At 42.8% G+C, this 23,295-nt stretch overlaps 1 protein-coding gene across 1 annotated transcript in view; it reads left to right on the plus strand.

The window, feature by feature from the left end:
- Positions 1 to 23,295, plus strand: part of xpr1a (xenotropic and polytropic retrovirus receptor 1a) — a 72,968-nt gene that overhangs the window by 33,516 nt on the left and 16,157 nt on the right. The window contains exons 3-7 of the mRNA XM_080877290.1: positions 17,145 to 17,246; positions 20,732 to 20,952; positions 21,084 to 21,233; positions 21,326 to 21,409; positions 23,171 to 23,252. Coding sequence (XP_080733416.1) covers positions 17,145 to 17,246; positions 20,732 to 20,952; positions 21,084 to 21,233; positions 21,326 to 21,409; positions 23,171 to 23,252 — 639 coding nt within the window. The remainder of the gene's footprint in view (positions 1 to 17,144; positions 17,247 to 20,731; positions 20,953 to 21,083; positions 21,234 to 21,325; positions 21,410 to 23,170; positions 23,253 to 23,295) is intronic.

Below are 23,295 nucleotides of genomic sequence, written 5' to 3' on the forward strand. Positions count from 1 at the left end.
GAGGAAGCCTTACTGTATGTAAGAAATGTCTGGTAAGGACACTAATATAATTCAGGCTGAACCTTCTCTCAGATACAGTTACAAATGCTTATTGCCTGAAGTCTGCTGTTGCCTGAAGCACCATACAGGCAAATACATGGATGCCTGTTTCCCTGAAAGCTTTCTGGCTGTGTCAGCGCAGCTGAGTGTGAACTTCTTATAGGGAACAATCATGGTGCATGTGTGCACCTTTGTTCTTCACAGCAGGTGTTTACATGTCTGTGGACTACAGAGAAGCAGCTTTGAATACAATGTTCAGAAAAAGGTTTGTGAACTGTGTGAATTTATGACGATCACTTGAAATGTGGTCTGTGCTTCATCTAAGCACCAGGCAAACACTATTTAACTAAACCGGTAACACAGAAGCTGCGTTTTTCATGTCTTTGAACACAGTGAACACAATTATTTATAGTGCAGGCTGGAAAAAGTAAGCGAGCACATATATATTTGGTTATTTCTCAGCAACCACTTCCATCAGACATGTCCTGTAGCTGCTGATGAGACTGGATTTTAGGGCTGATGACTCTGCAACTGCAAGGTGCACAGACACTGATGAAGCACCCAAAGTTTAATGGTTTCTCCACAGTGGTTCCCAAACCCCCTCCCAGCAGCTACAGACAGATCAGTTTGTGGTGATTTCTGCTCGCACACTTCAGGATTACACATCATGCAGAGAGCGGCTAACACTCCTCGTTTTCCTTCCTGTGTAGACGATTGCTGACTGATGAACAGACGGGTCCTGAGAAATGCTTTAATGTTTGTGGATCTCTTTACTTCTTCCTGTGTGAAAGTCGTGACCGACATCAACCAGCTTCAGTGCGTTTATGGGATGGATTCTTCTACAACAACATCATCATTTAGTTGTTGTCTTACTTTTACAAACCGAGTCATCACCCCGAGTACAGACCTGAACTCAGAGTGATGACTCGGTTTGTTCAATCGTGGAGACTTTACTGTTGTTTACAAACACACTCGTTTGAAACTGTGCAAAGAGAGCTGCGATGCGAGCAGCGTGTGCACGCCGGTCACCTCAGTGGAGCAAGCTCGTCTTTGTGAACTATCAACTGCTGTTTTCCTCAGTATTAACAAGAAAAAAGAGAAGAACTTCAAATTCAGGTACAAGCTGCTCGCTACGGCGCACCAGTCACTCTGAACTCGTACAAATTAATTTTATTCTGTTGCTGAATTTCATTTTTTTCAGCAAATCTAAACATGAAATAAAAATATATGATGCATTTAATGATTTCATAATGAAATCCACTATCAGACATGATATTGTGAGATATATTTGCTGAAGCTTAAAAAGAATATTAAATATTTGCTCTTTAAACTAAAGTGCAAACTGTAAGAGGGCCCTCAGTTTGTGATTTAGTCAAATGTCACTGTAACATTATATTGTTAGAGTAATAGTACTAACGCTGACTTTAATACGCAGCTATCCGTGTCATTTAAATATATTACCTCCACCTTTCTATAAGAGACTCAGGTAAACGGTGATCCTGTTGCACAGCCAGCAGCAGGGTGGATACCTGTAGGTCCTCGCGGGCTCATGCCGTCACATCCATCACAATAAAGGTTGTTTGTGTTGAGCACAGCTTTGCTCTGTGGCATTTAAGGGCCCTTAAAGGACAGTTGAAGCCTGCTGTAATGAATAACCCATCAGCTATGCCGGGGCTCCCAGCCGCTGCCGGGGCCCGATCTGTCACATCGATCATCTGCCGCGGGGGCCGCACGGCACAAAGGGAGTGGCGCCCGGCCAGAGGAGGGGGACGTATAGGAGTGTGTCCAAAAAAGGGGGAGTGGTTTGATTGTCTTAGGTCATGTTTGTGTGGTTAGTGGCACTAAGAGATGTGTAACGATTGGGGGTGGGGGGGAGTTTTAGACTCTATGTTCTTAAAAGCTGCTCAGGAGCAACTATGAAGGGAATGAGAGGTGGAGGCGAAGAGGGGGGGGGGGGGGTAGGAATAGAAAATGGGGGTGGAAAGATGGCAATGTAGAGGTGAGAGGAGGAGGATGTCCTGGTCCAGAGGGATTTGAGAGACACAAAGAGCTGCAACTCCCAGAGGACCCTCCTCCATCAGCCCGCTCTGCTTACATTACCGGCCTGATTAAACTCGTGCACCAGCGAGTAATGTAGCTCTAATATATGATCGCTCTCCCACACACACGCTTCTCACTGGTATTCTTAGTTCCCTATAGGCACACCCCAGTGATCTGTCACACGAGTGGCTTCCATGGTAACAGGGGAAAAGACTTATTAGCATAATTTATAAGCACTTTATATTTGTCTCCATTTATCCATTTCTGCGGTGAACAAATGTGTTTTAAATTGGGGAATTTTTAACTGTCTAATCTGATACAAAAACAGTTCATGTGATCAAAAATACAAAGAAATCAGTATTTCTTGACATCGCGTACTCTAGCCCAGAAATACAACAGTGCACCTGAGTCTGATGTGACTTTAGAAACAATTATTGGGAGTACGCAGATTTTCTTGGGTGGACACACGGCCTTCAGTGTAAAAGGATTTTCATGTCACTGTGCCAAAAAGTGCTCGGGGTATTGAATCTGTTATGTAAAGTGTCGACCTGGAGGCTTGCAGAGGAAAGAAATTGCTCCAAAGCAAAGAGCTATGACAGTACGCAGCTCGGTTATGAAAACATATTGAACATATGTTATTGTACTCATGAACAAAAACAGCAGCAACAATCGTGCATTTGCTGACTTTCCTTATTAGAAGCTGGGCTTTGAGCCGGAAATCTGCCGCTGAATCGCTCTCCTCTTATGCCTTTTAGGAACATACATTCAACTTAATTTGTGTTCTGGGAAACGTGGCCTGCAATATGGTTTGAGTTTGCCATCTATCATGCACTGGTGCTTTTTCAGTCTAATTTCACAGTCAGTTGGTGTATACTGCTCTTTTCCCTCTGCTCAGTGAGATGTGCATCGCGGCCTAATCAGAGATCACAGTATTGATTCCCGGGCACACGCAGAAAGGGCGGTTGCTTGCCACGCAATACAAAGGTACTGAGTAGGACTAATCAGGGCTTATTGATTATCTTATGCTGACTGCTTTCTTCTGCTGTGCAGTTTTCTGCTCAGCACGACTGGTTTGAATATGTGCATGTTTTGTTTATTTCTGTTCTCTCGCTGCGGAGCTAAAGCGGGCTGGAACATTTGTCTTGACACAAAATAAATTGGGAATAAATGAGTAAGAGTGAGACTGCATTTTATCAAATAATCTAGCCAGACACATTCAATCATGGTGCTATCATAGAGCCACATCCAACAAGCGTGCACACACATGGATGCACACACACACACAAATGAATAAGGAACACCTGCTCATTCGCATTCATGCACACAGTTACACAGTGATGTGAAAGCAATTGGCTGCAACAGAGGAGAGGCCAACTCCCGGAGTCGGTTGCTAATGGCTACAGGATCCAGGGGAGCAGGCAGAGATGTCGATAATGACAATGTCACTCCCAACTAACCAGCGCTCAAAAATGGGGCAGGACACACACACACACACACACACACACACACACACGCTAAAACTCATGCAAGTCTGTTGGAGCATTTGTAGTTCACACGCACACATGCACACACACGTAGATGCTGAAATGGAAGAGCAATTTTCCTCCTTCCAGGTGTTATTATAGTTGTCAAAAGCAGCTCTGCTGTCGAGGGTCATTTTGGCTGCAGGTCTAATGTTTGAATAAAGCATTTCTTTCCCATCTTACCTTACGTGTACTGTAATCAACATGTGATTTTTTTTAAGTATCCGTTGAGCAGCTAGCACTGAATGTCCCTGATTATTCTTTGGTTTTTGCCACTAAATGCTTTTGTCTTTTTCTGTTTTTATTTAACTGTATTAAATAAGAAAATCGGCCCTTTTCATTAAGCCTGCTCTGGTTCTCCAGTGAATAATAAGTGCTTGAAACATGGCAGTTCATTTCCTCTTTTCATCCATCAAAGGTGTCAACTGCTTCCCATGTGCACAATTTTCACAGCAATTTTATTTTGTTTCTTTCTTCATGATCTCGCCTCGTTTCTGATCTTCAGCTGCATCACTTTTCACCTGTTATTGCGGTGATATATTTAGCTTATTTCATCAGTCGGCTTGACCGGAGAAGTCCTCTGTCTTACGACACTGCGCACGCTTCCAATGTAAGAAAGGACCGAGCAGACTACAGCGGAGCTCGTGCAGATGATGTAAGGTTATGCAAAATCTACAGGACAGCTGCTCCGTTCCCCTGTCGTGTGGTTTTTCACACAGGCTGTAATATTGATTAAAAAGTGCAAAGATGGACAAAGTGCGATAATGAGACATATTAATTTTGAAGCGTGTTTGAAAGCTTCTGTTGTGTGTATGTACTGTACTTTGGGGATGGCTCTGCTGTTGCTCCTTTGTCTTTGTCAGGTGCAGAAAAAAAAATCAGCGCACATGCACAGAAAAAATGACACTCTCAGTATTGTTTCTCTCTTTTGAATAACCGATCATCCCGTCTTACTGCTACCATACTTTAGTACAGCTGCAAACTGGACCCTGATGACTTCCTCCTCGGCTCCTGTGTGCTCCTCATTTTCCGTATGAATGCAGTGAGTCTAGGATGCCACGCTCAGTCCTTCCACTTGGCTGCATGTAGATCAGAAGAATAAGTTCAGTGGTGAGGAAAGACGGGGACAGGAGAAACAGCGAAGGAGGGAGCTGAGAGAGGAAATAAACATCTATTTTTCCTCAAGCTGAAGGAAAACTGATGAAGAGACAACCAAGGAGGCAAAAATGAAAAGAGAGCCGCTGAAGCAACACGTTAGAGGTTGCAGTCCTCCGTGCCTCTCCAGCAGAGCGGCAAAATGAGACATTAGCAGCACAATCGAGCATTTCCGACGCTCTTTTCTCCACAGACCAGATGATTAATATCAGTCACGTTTGTGTGATGCTCAACGTAAACCTTATTGTTATCTTAATGAGCCGTGACCATGTAGACCAGCCCTGACTAATGGTGTTAGGCTGTCAGCTGAGTCTAGTCATCATTCAGGAGATAAGTGTTTGGTGAAAAAGCTTTGGAGCAGGACAAAAGGTTTTATAGTGTTACTGGGTCAGTTCTCACAAACATTTGTGTTTGCTCAACATCTTTGCTTCCAGATAGCAGCTCAGAAATAGTGTTTTGGTTCAGTGGAAACACTTAAACACATGAAGGAATTCCCCTCCAGCTGTGGACCTGTGCAGTTAGTTCATGATGCCTGCTGCCCTGCACCCTGCTGTCCCCCACACTCTCCCCCCTCGTCCCTCTTGCACATCTCTTCTAATTTTTTAATTAGGTGTTACTCAAAATATACTTCATTTTTCCAGCTCAGTGAATCAGGGAGCAGTTTTCCAAGAGCAGCTTTGTATTTTGTATCCTGAAGCTCTGTGCTACCATATTTTCTGCTCACAGTCACTGCCGGCTCATGCACAAGTGTTCTATAGTGTTGTGTAATCCTACTTTAATGGTTCAAGATTTACACAAATGAGAAGTGCAATCTTCACTCACTTCTGCAGACTGTGGGAAAGGTTTTTGCTGATGTTTTATAATGTTGAGTTGAAAGAGATCAGTTCATCCTTTCTGTGCAGAGTGATGTGGGTGCAGTGCAAAACTATAAAACTGTGATATAATATAAAGCAAAAACAAACGACTGTAACTGTGAAATACCAGATTTACATAACAGACGTGTGTGTCATGTTTCATTCATGCTAAATGCTATTGGCAAATATTAGCATGCAGAGACCAGATGTTGCAAGTGAGATGGCGACAACATCCTTTAATCCACAGAACAACAGATGTGTAGGGCACTAATTAGATGCTGGTTCCCAAATGGTTGATAATGGAGAAAGTCCCAGTAAAAACCTGGGACTAGTAAAAAAAAGTTTTTATTTTCCGAATAACCTGCAAGGCTTCGTATTCATCGTATTAACTGGTACATTTTCTTTGTACCAGTTAAATGGACAGAAGTTTAGTACCAGTGTTCTGGACCATTTGTCATTAAAAGAAAATTGTGTTACAAGTAATACAAATTCAGCACCTTTGCACTGGGAACAAGTTCATTCAGATAAATAGATGAAATGTAGCTGAAATATTTGCACTTATTGTAAACAGCAGCGCAGACTTCAGTCCTGCAGAAACTTTCGTTTTTTGCATGCTGTGTGTGTAACGTGGTCTTTCCAACAGAGAGAAAACCACAGAGTGATAATGGTGCCCACAAAATCGTGATTCTAGTGACATCATAATGCATTTAAGAGGAAATCTTTAGTAAAAACTGTAACAAAACTCTGAGACTCTCAGGGAAGTCGTCCTTACCGTAGAGACCGACTCTGCAGCGACTGGTTCCATGAAATCAGATCTGATGTGAGATTAGATTTGCTTCAGTTTTGTGTGACTGATCTGCTGCGTGACTCTGCATACTAAGACATTGATACTAATTCCTGCTCCTTTATTAAACTACGAACTGCTGCCAGGAATACAATCTGCATTTTCCAGCTGTGGGAGCCTGTGTAAAGAAATATGATATTAATAATGACTATCGCATTAAAAAGCAAGCACAGGCTTAAGAAACGACTCTGACAGCAGAATGATATTACTGATCAAAGAAAGTGGTGTATGCTTCCTTTTAGTTTACAGTATCCTGAGAGCAGATTTTACACACAGGCTGTTTTTTCTTATATTATTCTGGATCTCAAAGGCTGTCCGAGTGCGACTGAAGCTGAAAAGTCCAGCCGAGCATTTCGCCCAATGAGATAAATCAGACAGCTTAATTTGTGCTGCTATCAGTTTGCCTTTTCTCTATCTACCTGTAGGTAGATGCAGTCAGTGAAACTTTCAGAGAAACTATCCTGATCTTCAAGGCCCGCGATGCTGGGAGGAGAGAGGGGGGGTCTGAGCCAAACTTTGTGTCACTCTGACTGTCAGAGATAACACTTCACAGCAGCGGCTCAGTAAAATAAGAAGGGAGAGAGGAGAAGAAAGGCAAGAGATAAAGACGTTTGCTCAGACTGACGCACACACGCTGACTTTTCTTATGCTTTGCTTTTTTAGTTTATTTACTGCCCTCTAACAAAGTAGGGCAGGCATTAATTAACTTTCCCATCAGCCCCCTGGTCTCACACTGCTTTCTGTGTGGACTGTAATTTTTCCTATTTCTTCTCTCTCTGTCCCGTCATGCCTCATGTTGCTTCCTTATTCCCAGTTAGCTTTCAGCCATGTTTCCTCCTTTACTGACCTACAGCGAGATGTTTCTGTTCACATTTATACTTTTTCTTCTGTACATCTGAGTTTACAATGGATGTAAGAATGCCTTAAGCGAAGGGTTTATGTCATGCATTAGGAGTTTAGTTGCATTGTTTCTTGTTAGTTCTCTTTTTTATATATGAAGGACAAATTATGGACAAAACTCAGCCTGTAAAACAAATGTGACCCAGTTCATGTTGTTCTCAGAAACTTTGCCTGTTAGCGTGCGTCCATCAGCATGTTGTAGCATCTTTGTCTTGTTTAGGGACTCACTGGGGTAATTGCTGCACTGCCAAACTTCTCTGCATCTTTTGTACTCTCCTAATTACACAGTTTGATTGACAAGTAAAAGTTTCTCTGTCTTGAACCTTCCACTCTGTCTGCTCTGTTTCTACGACAGGCTTGTTTGTTTGTTTTTAACGGAGGCATTTTGAGCTCATTTCTTCTCCAGCATCAGGACCTTGGACAGATCCAACACACCACTAGCTCTACAAGCTACAGCACTAAAAGTCTTGAGTCACATTATTTCTTTGTCTCCAAAACTTTTAGAGATTTCCTTACCTGGATGATTGAGAATGCATCAAGACTTGTTTCTTTGTATTTTGGCCCCAAGACGCCAGACTTTCCTGTCATTTTTTAAAGTGGTCTTGAGCATGAGTTCTCCGGGGTTTATGAGGGTCTTTCAGTTTTTCTCTTTGAACAGTGGCTAATTTTTTTGCTCACTTTTTCAGTCCAGTCTGTTTCCTTGACCATTTTCAATCAAATGCTTTTGTTGTTTGTTAAGACGCTTAACAATGAACCAGTGATGTATCTACACATAGATAATTACAAAAGAACACATTTTTAAATTGTTTATTTGGGCATTTTACTACTATCCTCCTTTTCTTTAGCTGAATCTAAAGAAAACTGGTAAGAGAACAACATTTGACAGGCATACAACTGTGTTTTTGCAACAACACGGTGATTCCCAAACAGCTATTAGCCAAACCCAGGCCTCGAGGCCCGGTGTCCTGCAGGTTTTAGATGTGTCCTTGATCCAACACAGCTGATTCAAAGGGCTAAATGACCTCCTCAACATGTCTTGATGTTCTCCAGAGGCCTAGTGATGAACTAATCATTTGAATAAGGTGTGTTGACACAGGGTGAGATCTAAAACCTGCAGGACACCGGCCCTCGAGGCCTGGACGCCCCTGCTTTAGTTGATCACCTACTAGTCACTGAAGCCTCATCAGAAATGGTCTCAGTGGAGGTGTGGCTTAAAAGTGATGGCATTATACATTCAGAATCAATCAGTCAATCAATTTATTTATTTATAGGGAGTAGGGATGGGTATCGTGTAGGTTTTATCTGATACCAGTACCAAACCGGTACTTTTGAAACGGTGCCGGTGCTTAAAGAATGGAGAACACAAACTTTGTCCAAAAACCTCTCATGTTCAGCTGTTTTTTGTAAAAAGATAACAATGTTAGCCTTTTCTGCAGCTATGGGGCATATATGGCATCACTCTTGGCTGGAAGCTTAAACAATGGAAAAAAACACAAACTTTGTCCAAAAACCTCTCATGTTTAACTGTTTTCCACTTTTTCTTTGGTCATTTTAGCCTTTTTGGACAGGGTGAAGGGAGCATCTGCCATCAAACAAGAGGACAGCCGCATGTAGCTATGATGATGTTTGTTAGTTCACCTTACATGCATTAATGTAATAACGTGGTTAGCCTACTCAACGTAAATTACACACGAACAACATTAAGCTACTCACGCAGAGAAGAACGGCTGCTGCTGCATCATCATCCTCATCATTTCTGCTACACTGGCAGGGCTAGGGGCCAGGACTCTCCTCTTCGGGTTTTTGGGGGATGTTGCTAACTCCGGGTCCGATAACAGGCACCACACCCGCAGTAGATGCGCTCGGTGTGAGGTCTCGCAGCAAGCTATCAAATACGGCGCATTTCTCGGCTTTTAACAAAATGCTATACGTCGCCAGGTGTTTCATCGGATTCGAGGAGTTACCTCCTTTGACAGTATCACAGTATCAGCTTAAAGCACTTGTTGCTGCTGAGTTTGCATCTTTTGCTGTGAAGTACAGCCAGACTTTTGACCGCTTCGCCTTGGACATTTTTAATCTGTAGCTCTGCTCTAACAGAACGTACGTACCTGGGCCCGCCTACTATCCTCGGAAACGTAAAATGATTGGCTAGAATCCAAAGTGTGAGACATCTCAGGGGAAAAAAAAGCACCGAAATAAAGCACCAAAATGTGCGCTGCTTTTCGGTCTGGTTACTACCGTTTATGTCAGAACCGGTACCCATCCCCATTTATGAGCACATTTAAAAACAACACATGTTGACCAAAGTGCTGTACACAGTAAGAAAAGTAAAAAGTAGAACAAACACACACAGTGAATAAAACAAACTCAGTCACAATTAAAAGCTACAGAGCAAAAATGTGTTTTCAGACGGGATTTATAAATGTCGAGTGTTGGAGAGATCCTAGTATGAAGAAGCAGACGGGCGCAGCAATCGCAAAGGCCCGGTCTCCCCTGGAGCCTGCTGACAGGGACAACTAGAAGCAACTTATCAGCTGACCAGAGAGATCTGTTTGCAGTATTTTTAGTTAAAAGATCAGAGAGGTATGACGGAGCTAATCCATTTAGAGACTTAAAATCAATTCTACAACGTACTGGAAGCCAGTGTAAACGAGCCAAGACTGGAGAAATATGGTCGTGCTTACGAGCGCCTGTCAAGAGTCGGGCTGCCTCATTCTGAACTAGCTGAAGACGAGCGAGCAGAGCCCGGCTGATGCCAAAATAGAGACTATTACAGTCGTCAGGCCTGGATGAAGTAAAGGGACAATGATCACGAACACACTACCGTTGCAATAAAAACAATCCTGGCTAGAAAAACACACACAGGGGAACGCCACAGTCATGGATTGGCCTCGCCAGACCTCAACATCACCGAAGCAGTGTGGGATCATCCTGATAGATATCAGAACAAAAGCCAGCAAACATCCAGGCTTGTTAGAATCATACAAAACTCTGTTTTTGGTTCATTTTCTGTTTCCATGTACGTTTGAATAAATCGCTGCAGGTATTTTCCATTTTCCCAGCTAAAGACAAAGAAATGAGAATCGCTGCATATTTACAAAATGCAACAGTGAGTTTGACTGCAGACGTACTTAAACTTATACTTTAATGGCAGTTTTAAATTTGTTTTCCTCAACTCTAATAATTCTAATTATTGCTGCTGCTTTCCTCATAAAGTGGTTATAGTTGATATTTGATTCAAGCCTGTGTAATCTGATTAAATGCAGAGTTTATCCATCGTGTGTGTCTCTCTTCCAGCTTCAGAGCTGTAAGATGCTCCAGCTTCCACCCTGAAGATATCAAACACTTCATACACACTTAGAAGAACCTTAAAGATAGATTCAAATTTTAAACCTACCTTCTTTAAAATCCTGCCTTTAGAGTTCATTCACACCCGTGTTTCTTGGCCTGTCTCTGCTCGTCTGCCCAGTATAATTTTCTCATCATTTTCCAGTGTGCCTGGATGTTTTGTCTTCTCTCTCGGGTCCAAAGATCATCTCACACCCCATCTGGCCTCTTGCTTGCACTCTCTCCCTCTCGTCAAGTATTCACTTGGCTGTTGGTAATTTACTCGTCACATGTGCCTCATTTGTTTCTCTCGCACACCAAGACAAAGATATTAACACTTTGCAGAATGTGTCGAGTGTGTGTTTCTCTACTGTACAAGGCTTTATTTTATTTTTTTAGGGAGCTGCTTTGCTTGCAGTCTGGCAGTATAAATAGTACACAATAAACTCGGAGCTGCTGCAGTTCCTCACCCTTCCTCCGGTCCTCCCTCGCTGGCAGTCTCGCCCGGTGAGTGTGCATTCTTAATGCTCCCCTGGCCTCGATGAGAGAGATGATTGGTAGAATTAATTGTGGCTGCAGGGCTGAATGGGAATAAGTGAGAAAAAAGGCGCGATGGGGGAAGGGAGGTGGGGGTGTCGGGCTGGTTTTACTGCTGTGTTTCCTCCTTACAGCCTGGCACCAGAGGATGTTGAAGTTGTTTATGTGAACCCACTCTTTTTGTCTCTCTAGATTAATATCAGATCTGAGTTAAGTCGAGTCTCTTCGCTTTTATAGCTCAGTTTGTCTTTCTCTTTGTTCAGGATTTACACCTGTGCGCTTGCAGGGAAGAGATAAGTGGAGCTAATACAGCGGCAATCATAATGTAATGGCCTTTTCAGCTCCCCTGGCAGTAATGCCATCAGAATATAGTGTATATTGCACAGCGAGGTGTCGTTAAATGGGATAAATGGACCTTACAAAGAAGGACATGGAATTGGCGTGTGGAGAGGTTCGTGTGTGTTTGTTTTGGGGGAGTTATGGAGACAATGAGAGATGATATCCTCCTGACAAACCGAACACCGGTCAGTCGTCTACATGAAGCGTGCGGCAGCGTAAAGGAAAATAAAAATTGTCTGAACTAAAAACTAAATCAACAAATATATAAAGAGTTGATGTAGGGAGGTGTGCGGGTCTATTCCTGTTCTTGTCTCCAAATCTTGCTCGTGGTCGGCGAGTTAGAGGGTCTCCATGAAGGATTTATATGCTGGCGGTACAGAGTCGCGTCATAGAACGCCTCTATGGGACTATAAGAGGTTGGGGGTGGGGAGTGTGTGCGTGTATGTGTGTGTATGCATGTGTGAAGTGTTTCAGGGGTGAGTGTGGTAGGGTTGTGGGGAAGCTGTCTCATCATTTATTTATACAGTCCACAGAAGAAGGGGTTAGCGGCGAGGGGGGGGGGGGGCTGCCTTCTGTACACCGCCCGGAGAATACTGCAGGTCAAGAGTTGTTTTTCTAGCTACCAGCGCAATTCTTTGTCTGAAAGCGTGAAGCCAGTGAATCAACACAACATGCTGGACTGGATCTCCTGTTCTAATGACATGTTGTATCAACGTCTGTCTCATGAACGCAGAAACTCAGTCGTTCCTCTGGCTGCTTCCTGGTAAAGCTGTTGACAGTGGCTGAGACAGCAACACAAAATGTGCTTGGGTTGCTTCATGTTCTCTGATTAGAAATTGATTATATACACATATGATTGTTTTTTTTTAACTACAGACTGGGAAAATATTTAAAATCAAGACCTTTGGTTCTGAAAACCTGGGAACATTTTATACAAATTGCCTGTTTTTTAGGCTTTCCTGTGTATTTTCTTTAAAGAAGTTGACCAAGTCCAAAATAAGGACAAACAAAGCCACTGTTTTTAAAAATTCCTTCTTACATTGTGTGATCAACACACTTTAATCTCTTGAAAATGGAAAGTATGTGCAGCGATTTATTGCACTGTGCAAACATACGTGGAGATACAGTGTGCAGGCCAAAAACAGTGAAAGTCACATTTTCATATGACCACCTTTATTCTTCAACACAGCCTGAACTCTGTTAGGGAAGCTTTCTTCTTGAAGGACATTCAAAGCTCTTCTTTGGATGTTCGCTGCCTTTTGTTCCATCCTATGATGATCCCACACCGCTTCAGTAATGTTGTGGTTTGGGCTCTGTGGAGACCAATCCATGACTGAGAGTGTTTAATTTAGTGTTTCCTGTGCAGGTTTGCTTTTACTGCCTCATGGTGTGTTCGGGATCGTTGTCATGGCCGTGCATAATTCCATCAGTTTGGGAAAGATCCCCAAACCGTGACACAGGCTCCACTGTGGTTTACACCCAGTGTTGGACCGTTCTCCTGACTTCCTCCGTACACAGTGATCTGAACCAAAAACATTTGCCTTCATCACTCCATAAAACTTGTTGCCACTGATTTTCAAATCCAGTTTTTTGACAGATTGTTACTTATGTTACTTAAAAAGTCTCAAAAGATACAATTTAATTTCTTTGCTAAGTTGTCTGTCAGCTGCTACATAGGTTTGTATCTTAAAGAAATAAATATTCCTCAGAAAACGGTCAGGTTCAGGACTGAAGTGCTCAGTGCTCGGCTGAAACAAAAACTTTGGACTGCGTCAGAAAGCCTTTTAAAAAAAAGTCTGACCCCTTGGAAGCAAAATATAGTAAAAAAACATGGTGGTTGGCTCAAGACTTTTGCACGGCACTGTCTGTTGTTGAGGTTTATTGTTTGTTTTCTGTGCATTTTCACTCAAGGTTGAGAAAAATAAATTTGGGCCTCATTGCCGCTGAGAGCACCGAGTCAGCGCTCGTGTTTTACAGCTGTTAAATGTTCGTAAATCTAATCAAACCATATATTGATTTTTCTCCAGCTTTGGATAAATTACAGCCTAGAAAAATAGTCGTCATGTAGCCGTGAGCAAAATGAGAAGCACGGCTGCTGTAAATTTTCTGTGGTGATTGGTCGGGTGTATAAACGTCTTAATTACTGACTGAATGTCCTCACAAATCCTCTGAAGGTCCCGTTCGGTGCTACAAAAACAGAAGACAGTAGTGTTTATTGCTGAGACCTGAGGTGTGTGGACAGAAGTAATGCACACAGTGATCAGCGGGACACAAACACAAACACGCAAGAAACAAATAACCAGGACATCCAGGATTACAGTGGACATTGTGGCGCCCGCTGTAAGACGGCGTGGAGAGGGGTGCACCTGTCCTGCAGGTGAGTCACAGAGGGCCGATGCCATCTCCACAAAAACAGGAAATTATAAAACAGGCAGAATGATGCTTAATTGATGAATACATGCATATCATTGGAGCACAACTTACCTAAAGAAGTTTGATAACACTTTTTATTTCTTACTTTAAACTTTCGTGAAGCTTCTTATTCGTGTAGTGTAGTGAAAGCTTGTGAAGCCATCTCAGCTATGAACCGTCCAGACTCGAGATAATGAGAGAACCCACTGTGTCGCTGACAGAGACACGTCGTTAACATGAACACTGACAGCACTGATTAAATCAAAGATGCGCAACGCGCCGCAGTCGTTGTATGACTTTCAAATGTTCCCATAATTAGGTTTCATTGCGTTTCTTCAGCAGTGACACGTGAAGCACGTGAAATGTAACTGTGAGGTGTAAACAGTACTCATGTATGCTAATAAAGATGGAGTGTGGGTTTGAGAGGAGCTAGGTGCCAGGATCCCTGCAGCAGCGGCAGCGGCGAGCCTGTTAGTGAAGCCACAGCTGTGAGGACGCAATCAAAGATGAACCCTGCTCCTGCTGTTGCCTTTGTTCCTACACATCACAATGCACAATGCTTTATGCATCAGCATAAAGAGCGTCTCTGTGTGCTAGGTGAGCAGAAAGCAAAGGTCATTTCATAGCCCATCTCCTACCTGAGAGCTGCCCTCACATCTACACTTTCTTGCAGCACAGCTCCTCTCCCACCACCACGCTCGCTCTGTTAGTCAGAATCCAGGGTGGAGAACATTTCGCAGTGTATGTGGGCTTAATTCACCCAAAATGTCTCTGAACATGTGATTTAGTGCTCGACACGCTGATTAAAGAAACAAATGTTATTCTTTCATTCATCAGAATCACAGGTAATGTTCCTGACATTCACCTGCCCTTTACTGAGCACCACAGGAAGGTCGACATCAAATGTATTTGTATTTTTTTAAAAACATGGCAAAATATTTTGTCTCTTAAGTGACACCAGTTTGAAGTCTTCTGTACAAACTGCTGGTTTACATAAAAAGGTCTTGTTGGAGTTTATTTTTAAGAAAAGGTTTTGAATTTTTCATGATTGAATGGTTTTATATATATTTGGTTATATTTGGTAATCATGCTGAATGATTCACGGGTCACTAACTGCTTTACTGTGTCTCTATCCTTTAGTGCTCTTCCATGCAAAGTGTTCATTAGCAGGCCAACCTTTTACTTTGAATTACATTACAGCTCAGTTCGCTGCTCGCCTGCAGGTCTGAGTGAAGGAGTGAGTTGGATCATTAGTCATTGTGCCATAGCATGCTGGCCAGCAAGGTACTCAGTCGTTCAGCTAAGCTGCTAATACTAGCCAGCCGATTGGTCAGCATCCATCCATCCAGTCAGTGACCCCATCAGCCTGCAGGTGCTGAGGTACCTGAGCTGCAACTGGACCTGAGTGATGAGACAGACTGGAAACCATCTGCTTCTCTTTAAGTCACTCTTCTTCTGTCCACCTTTCATTTGTTCTTTAGTAGATTTAGTCGATGTTTTCTATTCTTCTGGTCTCCACTGTTCATACTTAGCTTCCTCTGTAACATAAATATTGTCTTATTTTGCAATTATACTTACTGTACCTCAGTCTGTACCATAATCTGGCCACTCTCTCCTCCCCTGCAAACTACAGTGCATGAAATCTGCATATTCATTCATAAATAAACCGGATGCAGTTCTTTGTTCACGTGTTGCCTTGTTATGATGTTATGATGATCTGGTTTGGAGGTTTTGAGTTAGAACTTCTTTTACACGCGACGTTTTTGCTAACATGGACGCTATTTTGTCAGCAGGTGTTCCTCTCTGGTGCTTCAGAGGATTTGTAATTTTACAGCTATTCATATTTTCACCTGTCGAATAACCTTTTAATCAGCCTATCCATTGATTATCTCTGTGTGGTTCTGTGCAGGTTTTCCATTTATTTTTCTTGTAAAACGGTTGGACTTTAAAACTTCTGTCGAAGATTGTTTCACCTTCACAGTCTCATACACTGCTGTGTGTGTGTGTGTGTGTGTGTGTGTGTGTGTGTGTGTGTGTGTGTGTGTGTGTGTGTGTGTGTGTGTGTGTGTGTGTGTGTGTGGAGTGGTGATATCGACAGGCTGCTGCCCGCGGCTTTCTTTGTTATTACTGTAGCCAATAGAAAGCCTGTCCACATGCCACCTGCAGCCTAGCTTACTTTATATATTAGCTTGTGTTTACAGAGCTGTGTAACCGGTGGATCTGACAGAAGAGCTGCTTTATCCAGCAAACCTACATTTCTCTTTGTTCCACTTGAAATGACCTTTTTCATTTTGCTGTTTTGAACATGACAGACAGAGTTGAGCTCAGTCAAATATTTATGGAACAAGTACGACTCTCTGAATGTTTCCGATCTTTTAGGAAACTGTTTATTATTATTATTGTCACACTGAGGAGCTCCATAGTTTCCTGCTTCATTCCTGGGAGAGATAATAATTCCTTTGGGGTCATGTCAGGAAGGGCATCCAGCATAAAAACAGCTGTCAAATCAAACATGCAGTGCTACCCGCTGAGGTGACCCCTGATGAATAAAGGCTGTCTGAGGATTTGAACATCATTGCAGTAACGAGCTGATGATGAATTTAAAGCAGTGTTTAGAACATGCACTGCAGAAGTGAGCGCACGTGTGTGCGTGTGCAGTAACTGGCCTTCGGCTGCATTTAAGCTGTGTCAGGTGTTGGATAGCCTGCTGTGAATGAGGCAGAGGATCATTTGAGACGGAGCATCAATGCTGATTGAATTGGCTGGTCCTGAAAAAGACATGAAGGGTTTTGTCAGACAGTGGAGAGACAGGAGGAAGCTGCTGATCTAATTGTAGCTCTGAATGGACGTCTGTTTGCCTCGTCGCTGATGAACCCTTAAAGGGTACGTGCTGTTTTTGGAGGATTAGCCAGTTGGCTAAATCACCCAGTCACTGATAAACATAGATGGCAGCTATTACATGTCCCTTTAGTCCACTGTAGTAACACTGAAACAAACAAAACACAAAGTTGTTACATTTTTCACATTTTTGCTCTAATTGCTTTGGCAGCTGTGGATTTGTGTACACGAGTGGAGTGGGAGTCCCACAAATGATAACCTGCTAATTTAGCTGAATGCTGCAGTAAACACACTCACCACTGCTAATAACCATCGTTTCTTTCTTTCTTTTAACAGTCACAGATGAAGACACGGTGAAGAGATACTACGCTAAGTTTGAGGAGAGGTTTTTCCAGACCTGTGAGAAGGAGCTTCTGAAAATCAATACTTTCTATTCAGGTATTTATTTACTTCACTTACTCTCGAGACAATAATTGGCGGAGATTATATTAAATCAAGTCGATTACAAGAGGTCGTCTCAGAAATTTCATGGTTACTATTCAGCTGGCAAATTTAGAAAAATCAATGTTAAGCAATATCACCTTAACTTCATTTAAAAACAATACTTCCATCTTTGAACGAGCTCTGGAACTAATCACAAATCAATGCTTTAACCTGTCTTCTATAATCACATATTGCATGTAAATATGTAAAGACTCCTATCAGCTGTATCCTCATTTACTTCTTAGCATTTTTGCATAATTCACACTGTTTATTTACTCTGTGCTGAGTTCAGACATGGCCAGCGAGAGTCGCGTTTCAGAGCAGGCCTGCCTGTGTGTATTTCAGGGAGTGAAGCGGGGAATGTGTGTACTGTGTAACATGAGATGGAAGCCATAATATATTCTGGTATTCTGGTACCAGAAGGTCCTGAGCTCCAGCTCTGAGTGAAGTGATGTTATCTAACAGCAGACCGTGCTTCCCCTGGAGGCCGTTAATGAAACTGCAGACTTGCTGGGTCAACGGCCGGCCAAGGCTGACCGGGAAGATTGTCCCAGCTCGTAATGATGGGGTGTTTCTGGCAGACTGATGGCGAGAGCAGCAAACAGACGTGGTATAAATCACTTTGGACCTCGTTACCATGAAGCTGAACCAACTTTGAATGTCTTGATTTTTCTCAGAGCGTTGCTGTTACCAACGCTCTTTCCTTACAAAGGCAGCTTATAGAGGAGAGCGCGGTGGCACGGTTTGATGAGAGAAATCATCATCAACATATTTAAATGACCACCAACCATCGTGATTTTTACTTTCTACAATAATGAGAGAAAACGCTACAAATTTTGAAACTTAAACTGCTGTTTGGGTTCAGTTCTGTTGTTTAGATGTGATGTCACCTATAAATAAAACAGACATTTTTCATAGTGCAAGTCTGAGGTCTTTTTTCTCATTAAACGAGAAAAAAAGAATCATTTAATAAAACTGAGTGGGCTGCGAACTAAACTTAGAGGATAGAAAGTATCGATCCCATCACGCTAGTACGCCCATATACTAATACCAGCGTTGGTATTGACACTATCAATATTTAGATCAATCTGCCTACCTCTGCTTTATAATTGGCAGGTTGGTGCCTGTTGGTAGAGCTCAGTAGTGCCTTTAAAAAAACAAAAATTGCATGTTATTGTCTGTCAGTGAAGGACTATGAATAACGAATAACAGAAGAAAACAGTCATTTCGGTGTCATTCGTCTCAGTGTGGCATGTGACATGAGTCACATCAGGGTTACAACAGTGAGTCAGTGAGTCCTCAGCAGCTCCGAGGTCGGTTAAAGCTGTGCATGAAAACATCAACATCTCCTGCTTATCTTCCACACACAGGAGGAGGGAGCAAGAAATTACAGAGCTGTGTGTGTGTGTGTGTGTGTGTGTGTGTGTGTGTGTGTGTGTGTGTGTGTGTGTGTGTGTGTGTGTGTGTGTGTGTGTGTGTGTGTGTGTGTGTTTAAAGCAGAGATGGAGATAAATTGCGTGCTGACTTTACATAAGACACTTGCCTCAACTGAGCTTTCTCCCTCTGAAAGGGGTCCCTGACCTCTCACAGCCATCCTGCTGCAAAGCGCTAGAATCCAGTCTGTTGGACAACAACACTTTCATCATCGTGGATTAAATACACAACAAAAAGAAATGAAGAAATGCTGTTTTAGGCTGATAGGATTTCACCCTGTCACTTTCTGGAAGCTGAGAAAGAACAAAAGGTGTTTGAAAACACCACCACAGTAAAGACAACGCCGCTGAAACCTAAACCAACCAACACCTGTCTCTTTCAGCTTCATTAGCCCCACACAGATGAACTGTCCAGCCACATCTTCTGATGTGACGCTGCACTCTTGACCTCAAGGCAGTCTGACTTTCTCACGAGCATTAAGTGGAGCATTGGTTCGTATGCTTCTGTGCCTGTTGAGGGATTACTGCGAGTTTGGATGTCGAAGCAAAGTTTTTGCTTTCCCACGAGGCATCGATGTGACATCGAATAGCATAAAGAGGAAAAATCTTTGTCGGGCGGGTTCCACTCTTGTGTAGAAAAAGAAATACTCAGGGTTGTAGTAATATACCCTGAAAACATTGTTTATGTCGACAAAGAAATTGTGTCATTCTACTTTTGGATTGACGAGCATGAGGATGTAATGGAAAGCAGGCCACTAAGCTGCCATCTACGTGCAAACAATGATAAACAGATGTTAGCTTTACTTCTATTTTCAGTTTGAAAAAGAGTTTTATTCAAATACATTGAAGAAAATGAAGAAAACAGGAAGTTAAATGAGAAGAAACTGGCTTCATTTATTAATGATTAGTTATTCTTTTTTTGAAACAGGTTGTTCCACAAACCAGCCGGATGCAGGAAAATGTATGTTTGCACACAAACAAGAAATACTACCATGTGAACGGAGCAGGAAACAGCAAAGAAAAGGGAAAAAGAGGGGGCTGCAGGTCTTGTTGGCCTGCTACAGAGAGTAGGTGGCTTTGAAAAGAACCTTGTAGGTTTGGGAGGACACCAAACACCGGTTCACATCAGAGCAGGCCCAAATGATTAGTTATTCTGACCTGTTTCGGGTGGCTGTGGTTCAGCATATAGAGCAGGTCATCTGCTAATCACAAGGCTGGTGGTTCCCTGGGTTCTCCGGTCTGCATCCCAAGTGTCCTTGAGCAAGTTGCTGAACCCCGAGTTGCTCACAATGCATTCGACGTGCTGTGGACGTGAGACAGAAAGCAGACAAAGCGGCGTATAAGAACCAGTCATTCACCATTTAAACAAAGAGCAGGAGGAAAATGAGAGCTGCTTGTTGGAAAAGTGAGTTGAACTGCAGGAGAAGTTAATGAAATGCAGGTTGCTGTCCAAGCAGCGTGTGATTACCCCTCCTCTCTCATTCTGTCTCTCTGGCTGTATTAACCTATCTCTGACCCAGATATTGGTTCCTCAGTCAGCAGCATTCACAGGTCAGCCTAAGAGTCTCCATGCTTCTGCTTCCTGGAACAAGCAGAAATAAAGAATCATTTTTATTGTTATTTGCTGCAGCAGTTTTTTGCATTTTAACAATATCGAGGTTAAGCAGCAAATGACCAAAGTAAAGGCTCTAATTTTACGCAAATGCAGGAATAATATTAAAATTTCCAAAATAAAAGTCCAAGCAAACCAACAACTTGTTTTTTAACAGCTCCGCTGGGCTTATTAGGACCTTTATTATTTTTGTATTACTCTACACATCCTCTAAAATGTATAATATTCATTATAATATGTGCAAATACACAGTGGCTATAATAACAATCAACACGCTTAACAGTAGATAAAACTGGAAGTTGTGCTGTGCAAGTGTAAACGTGTGTAAACGTGTGTGTGTGTCCACAGCACAGTATGTAAGATGTATGTGACATCCTTTCATTGTCCTTCTGCAGAGAAGCTTGCCGAGGCCCAGAGACGATTTGCGACGCTGCAGAACGAGCTGCAGTCTTCACTGGACGCTCAGCGAGAGAGCAATGCTTCGCCCGGTCTGCGGAAACGCAAGACCAGGTTCCACCTGTCGCAGGAGGAGCGCTGCAAACACCACAACATCAAAGACCTGAAGCTAGCCTTCAGCGAGTTCTACCTCAGCCTCATCCTGCTTCAGAACTACCAGGTTTTTAGTGCATCTACACACTCAGATCACTTTATGTCACCTGCAGTCGTTTGATCAGACTACATATCCTTTCCAGTCTCTTTCCAGTCTGGTGTGGTCTGTAGATGCTGGTTTCTTCTTGTCTCCCACAGAACCTGAACTTCACTGGTTTCCGTAAGATCCTGAAGAAACATGACAAGATCCTGGATACTTCCCGCGGGGCAGACTGGCGTGTGGCTCATGTGGAGGTGGCACCTTTCTACACCTGCAAGAAGATCACACAGCTCATTACTGAGACGGAGGTGCCTGCCTGCCACACGTGGACTTTACTACATGTCAGACGTGTGTAGAAAAAACGAACATGTCTGAAACGAATGGTTGTTTTTGTATCCAGACCCTGGTGACCACAGAGCTGGAGGGAGGCGATCGTCAAAGGGCCATGAAGAGGCTGAGAGTTCCTCCTCTGGGGGCAGCTCAGGTCAGAATCACAGCTGATTACACTGGAAACACACCTGTTCATACATAATCAGCTATATGAACAGGTGAATAGAGGAACAAAGGTGAATGAAGTCACTCTGAACATGGCGTAGTTGTTTGTACCAGACAGGCTCGGCTGAGTATTTCCAAAATTGCTGATCTGCTGGGATTTTCCTGCACAGCCACGTGTAGAGTTTACAGAGAATGATCTGATATACTGCAGATAATATCTGGGCTAAAATGCCTTGTTGATGTTAGAAATCGGAGGAGAATAGCCAGACTGCTTTGAGCTGACAGGCTGAAGGCAACAATAACACAACCAAGTTGTGCAGAAGAGCATCTCTGAGCACACATGCCAAACCTCGAAGCAGATGGCTACAGCGTAAGGTTACAGTTCACACAGGCTCACCACAACCAGACAAGACTGGCACTGCTGGACAGGATGCAAGCAGACGTGAAAGGATGGAGCCATGCTTGCATCCACAGTTCAGGCTGGTGCTGGTGGTGTAATAGTGTGGGGGATACTATCTTCTTTAGCACCAAGTGGCCATCATGGTAGCTCCAGCCTACCTGAGTATTCTTGCTGGCCATGTCCATCCCTTTATGACTGCAGTGTCCTCATCTTCATGGCCTCCACAGTCACTGGATCTCAGTCCATCAGAGCACCTTTGGAATGTGATAGAGCTGGATATAGACGGCAAATATGCATCAACTGTCAATATAGACCAGGATCTCTGAGGAATGTTTCCAGACCCTGTTGAGTCTAGTCTTAAATAATTAAGGCAGTTCAATAAAGAGAGATCATTTAGAAAAACTGAACATTATTTATTGACTTAAGGGATTTGATTTTCTGAGCTCTTTGGCAATTAGACTCCAATGAACCATCATAGCAGAGTCCCAGCAACAATAGTGATTAGAACAGGATCCCCAGAGTGTAGATGCTGAAGGTGAAGTTGGAGGTTAGGACAGGTGGAAGAGGGTAGCACGAACGAGAGTCCAAGTGGCAGAAGATCATTGATATTTACAGAACCGAGACTGAAGATGGGGCAAGAAAATAATCAAACCAGAGTAATAATGTCAGTGTTGAGTTTGTGGATGTGAAGAATAGACTAACAGCCTGAATTTCAAGGTAAGCAGGTCAATCAGTGATTAAAGATCATCTTTATTGAACTTGGATAGAAGCTTCATTACTTAAGTCAAAAGTTGCTAGTGAATGTGCTTCTCATACCTCCCCTGTTCTGTAATTGTACTGTTGCAGATGTCACCTCTTGAAGAACAAATGTTGAAATGCTTGCTGAAGAATATCCCAGCATGCAATATTTTTGCATTTATCTAACTATAAAAAAATACAATTAAAAGCAAAACATTCCAGTTTTTAAAAGAAAGAGAAATAAAGCCAGCGGGGTGAGAAAGATTGAGAGAAAGACAAAGGAAACCATCAGAGCCTTCAGTATTGATTTTATAAGTGCCTCGACTCTGTTGAACAGACGGGATATCATTCAGGAGAAAAACAAGGCTCTCCAATGCATCTTTTGCTCCTGCATTAATTACTGTCATCTCTGGCTTAAAGTGTGTAACATGTGAGCTCTCCATGTCTCCTGTGTGTGTGATAAATATATTTATGCTTACGAGCAGGTAAAAGGAATGAAATTGGTTTAGAGTCTGTGACTCATTGCTGCATGACGTTTTGTCTAAAGCGTCTTTGGACGTGTTCGTGTGAGTCGTCACGTTAATCCGGTTTATTCCTGTCTGCCTGGTTCAGCCTGCTTTGGCCTGGACGACCTTTCGCGTGGGTCTCTACTGTGGCTTCTTCATCATTCTTGCCATCTGCTTCGTTATCACTGGTAAGTCTAAGTTACTGTTTTCACCGGCGTCATAGTTCATCTT

Source organism: Rhamphochromis sp. 'chilingali', assembly GCF_963969265.1.
Source record: "Rhamphochromis sp. 'chilingali' genome assembly, chromosome: 3".
Classification (NCBI taxonomy): Eukaryota; Metazoa; Chordata; class Actinopteri; order Cichliformes; family Cichlidae; genus Rhamphochromis; species Rhamphochromis sp. 'chilingali'.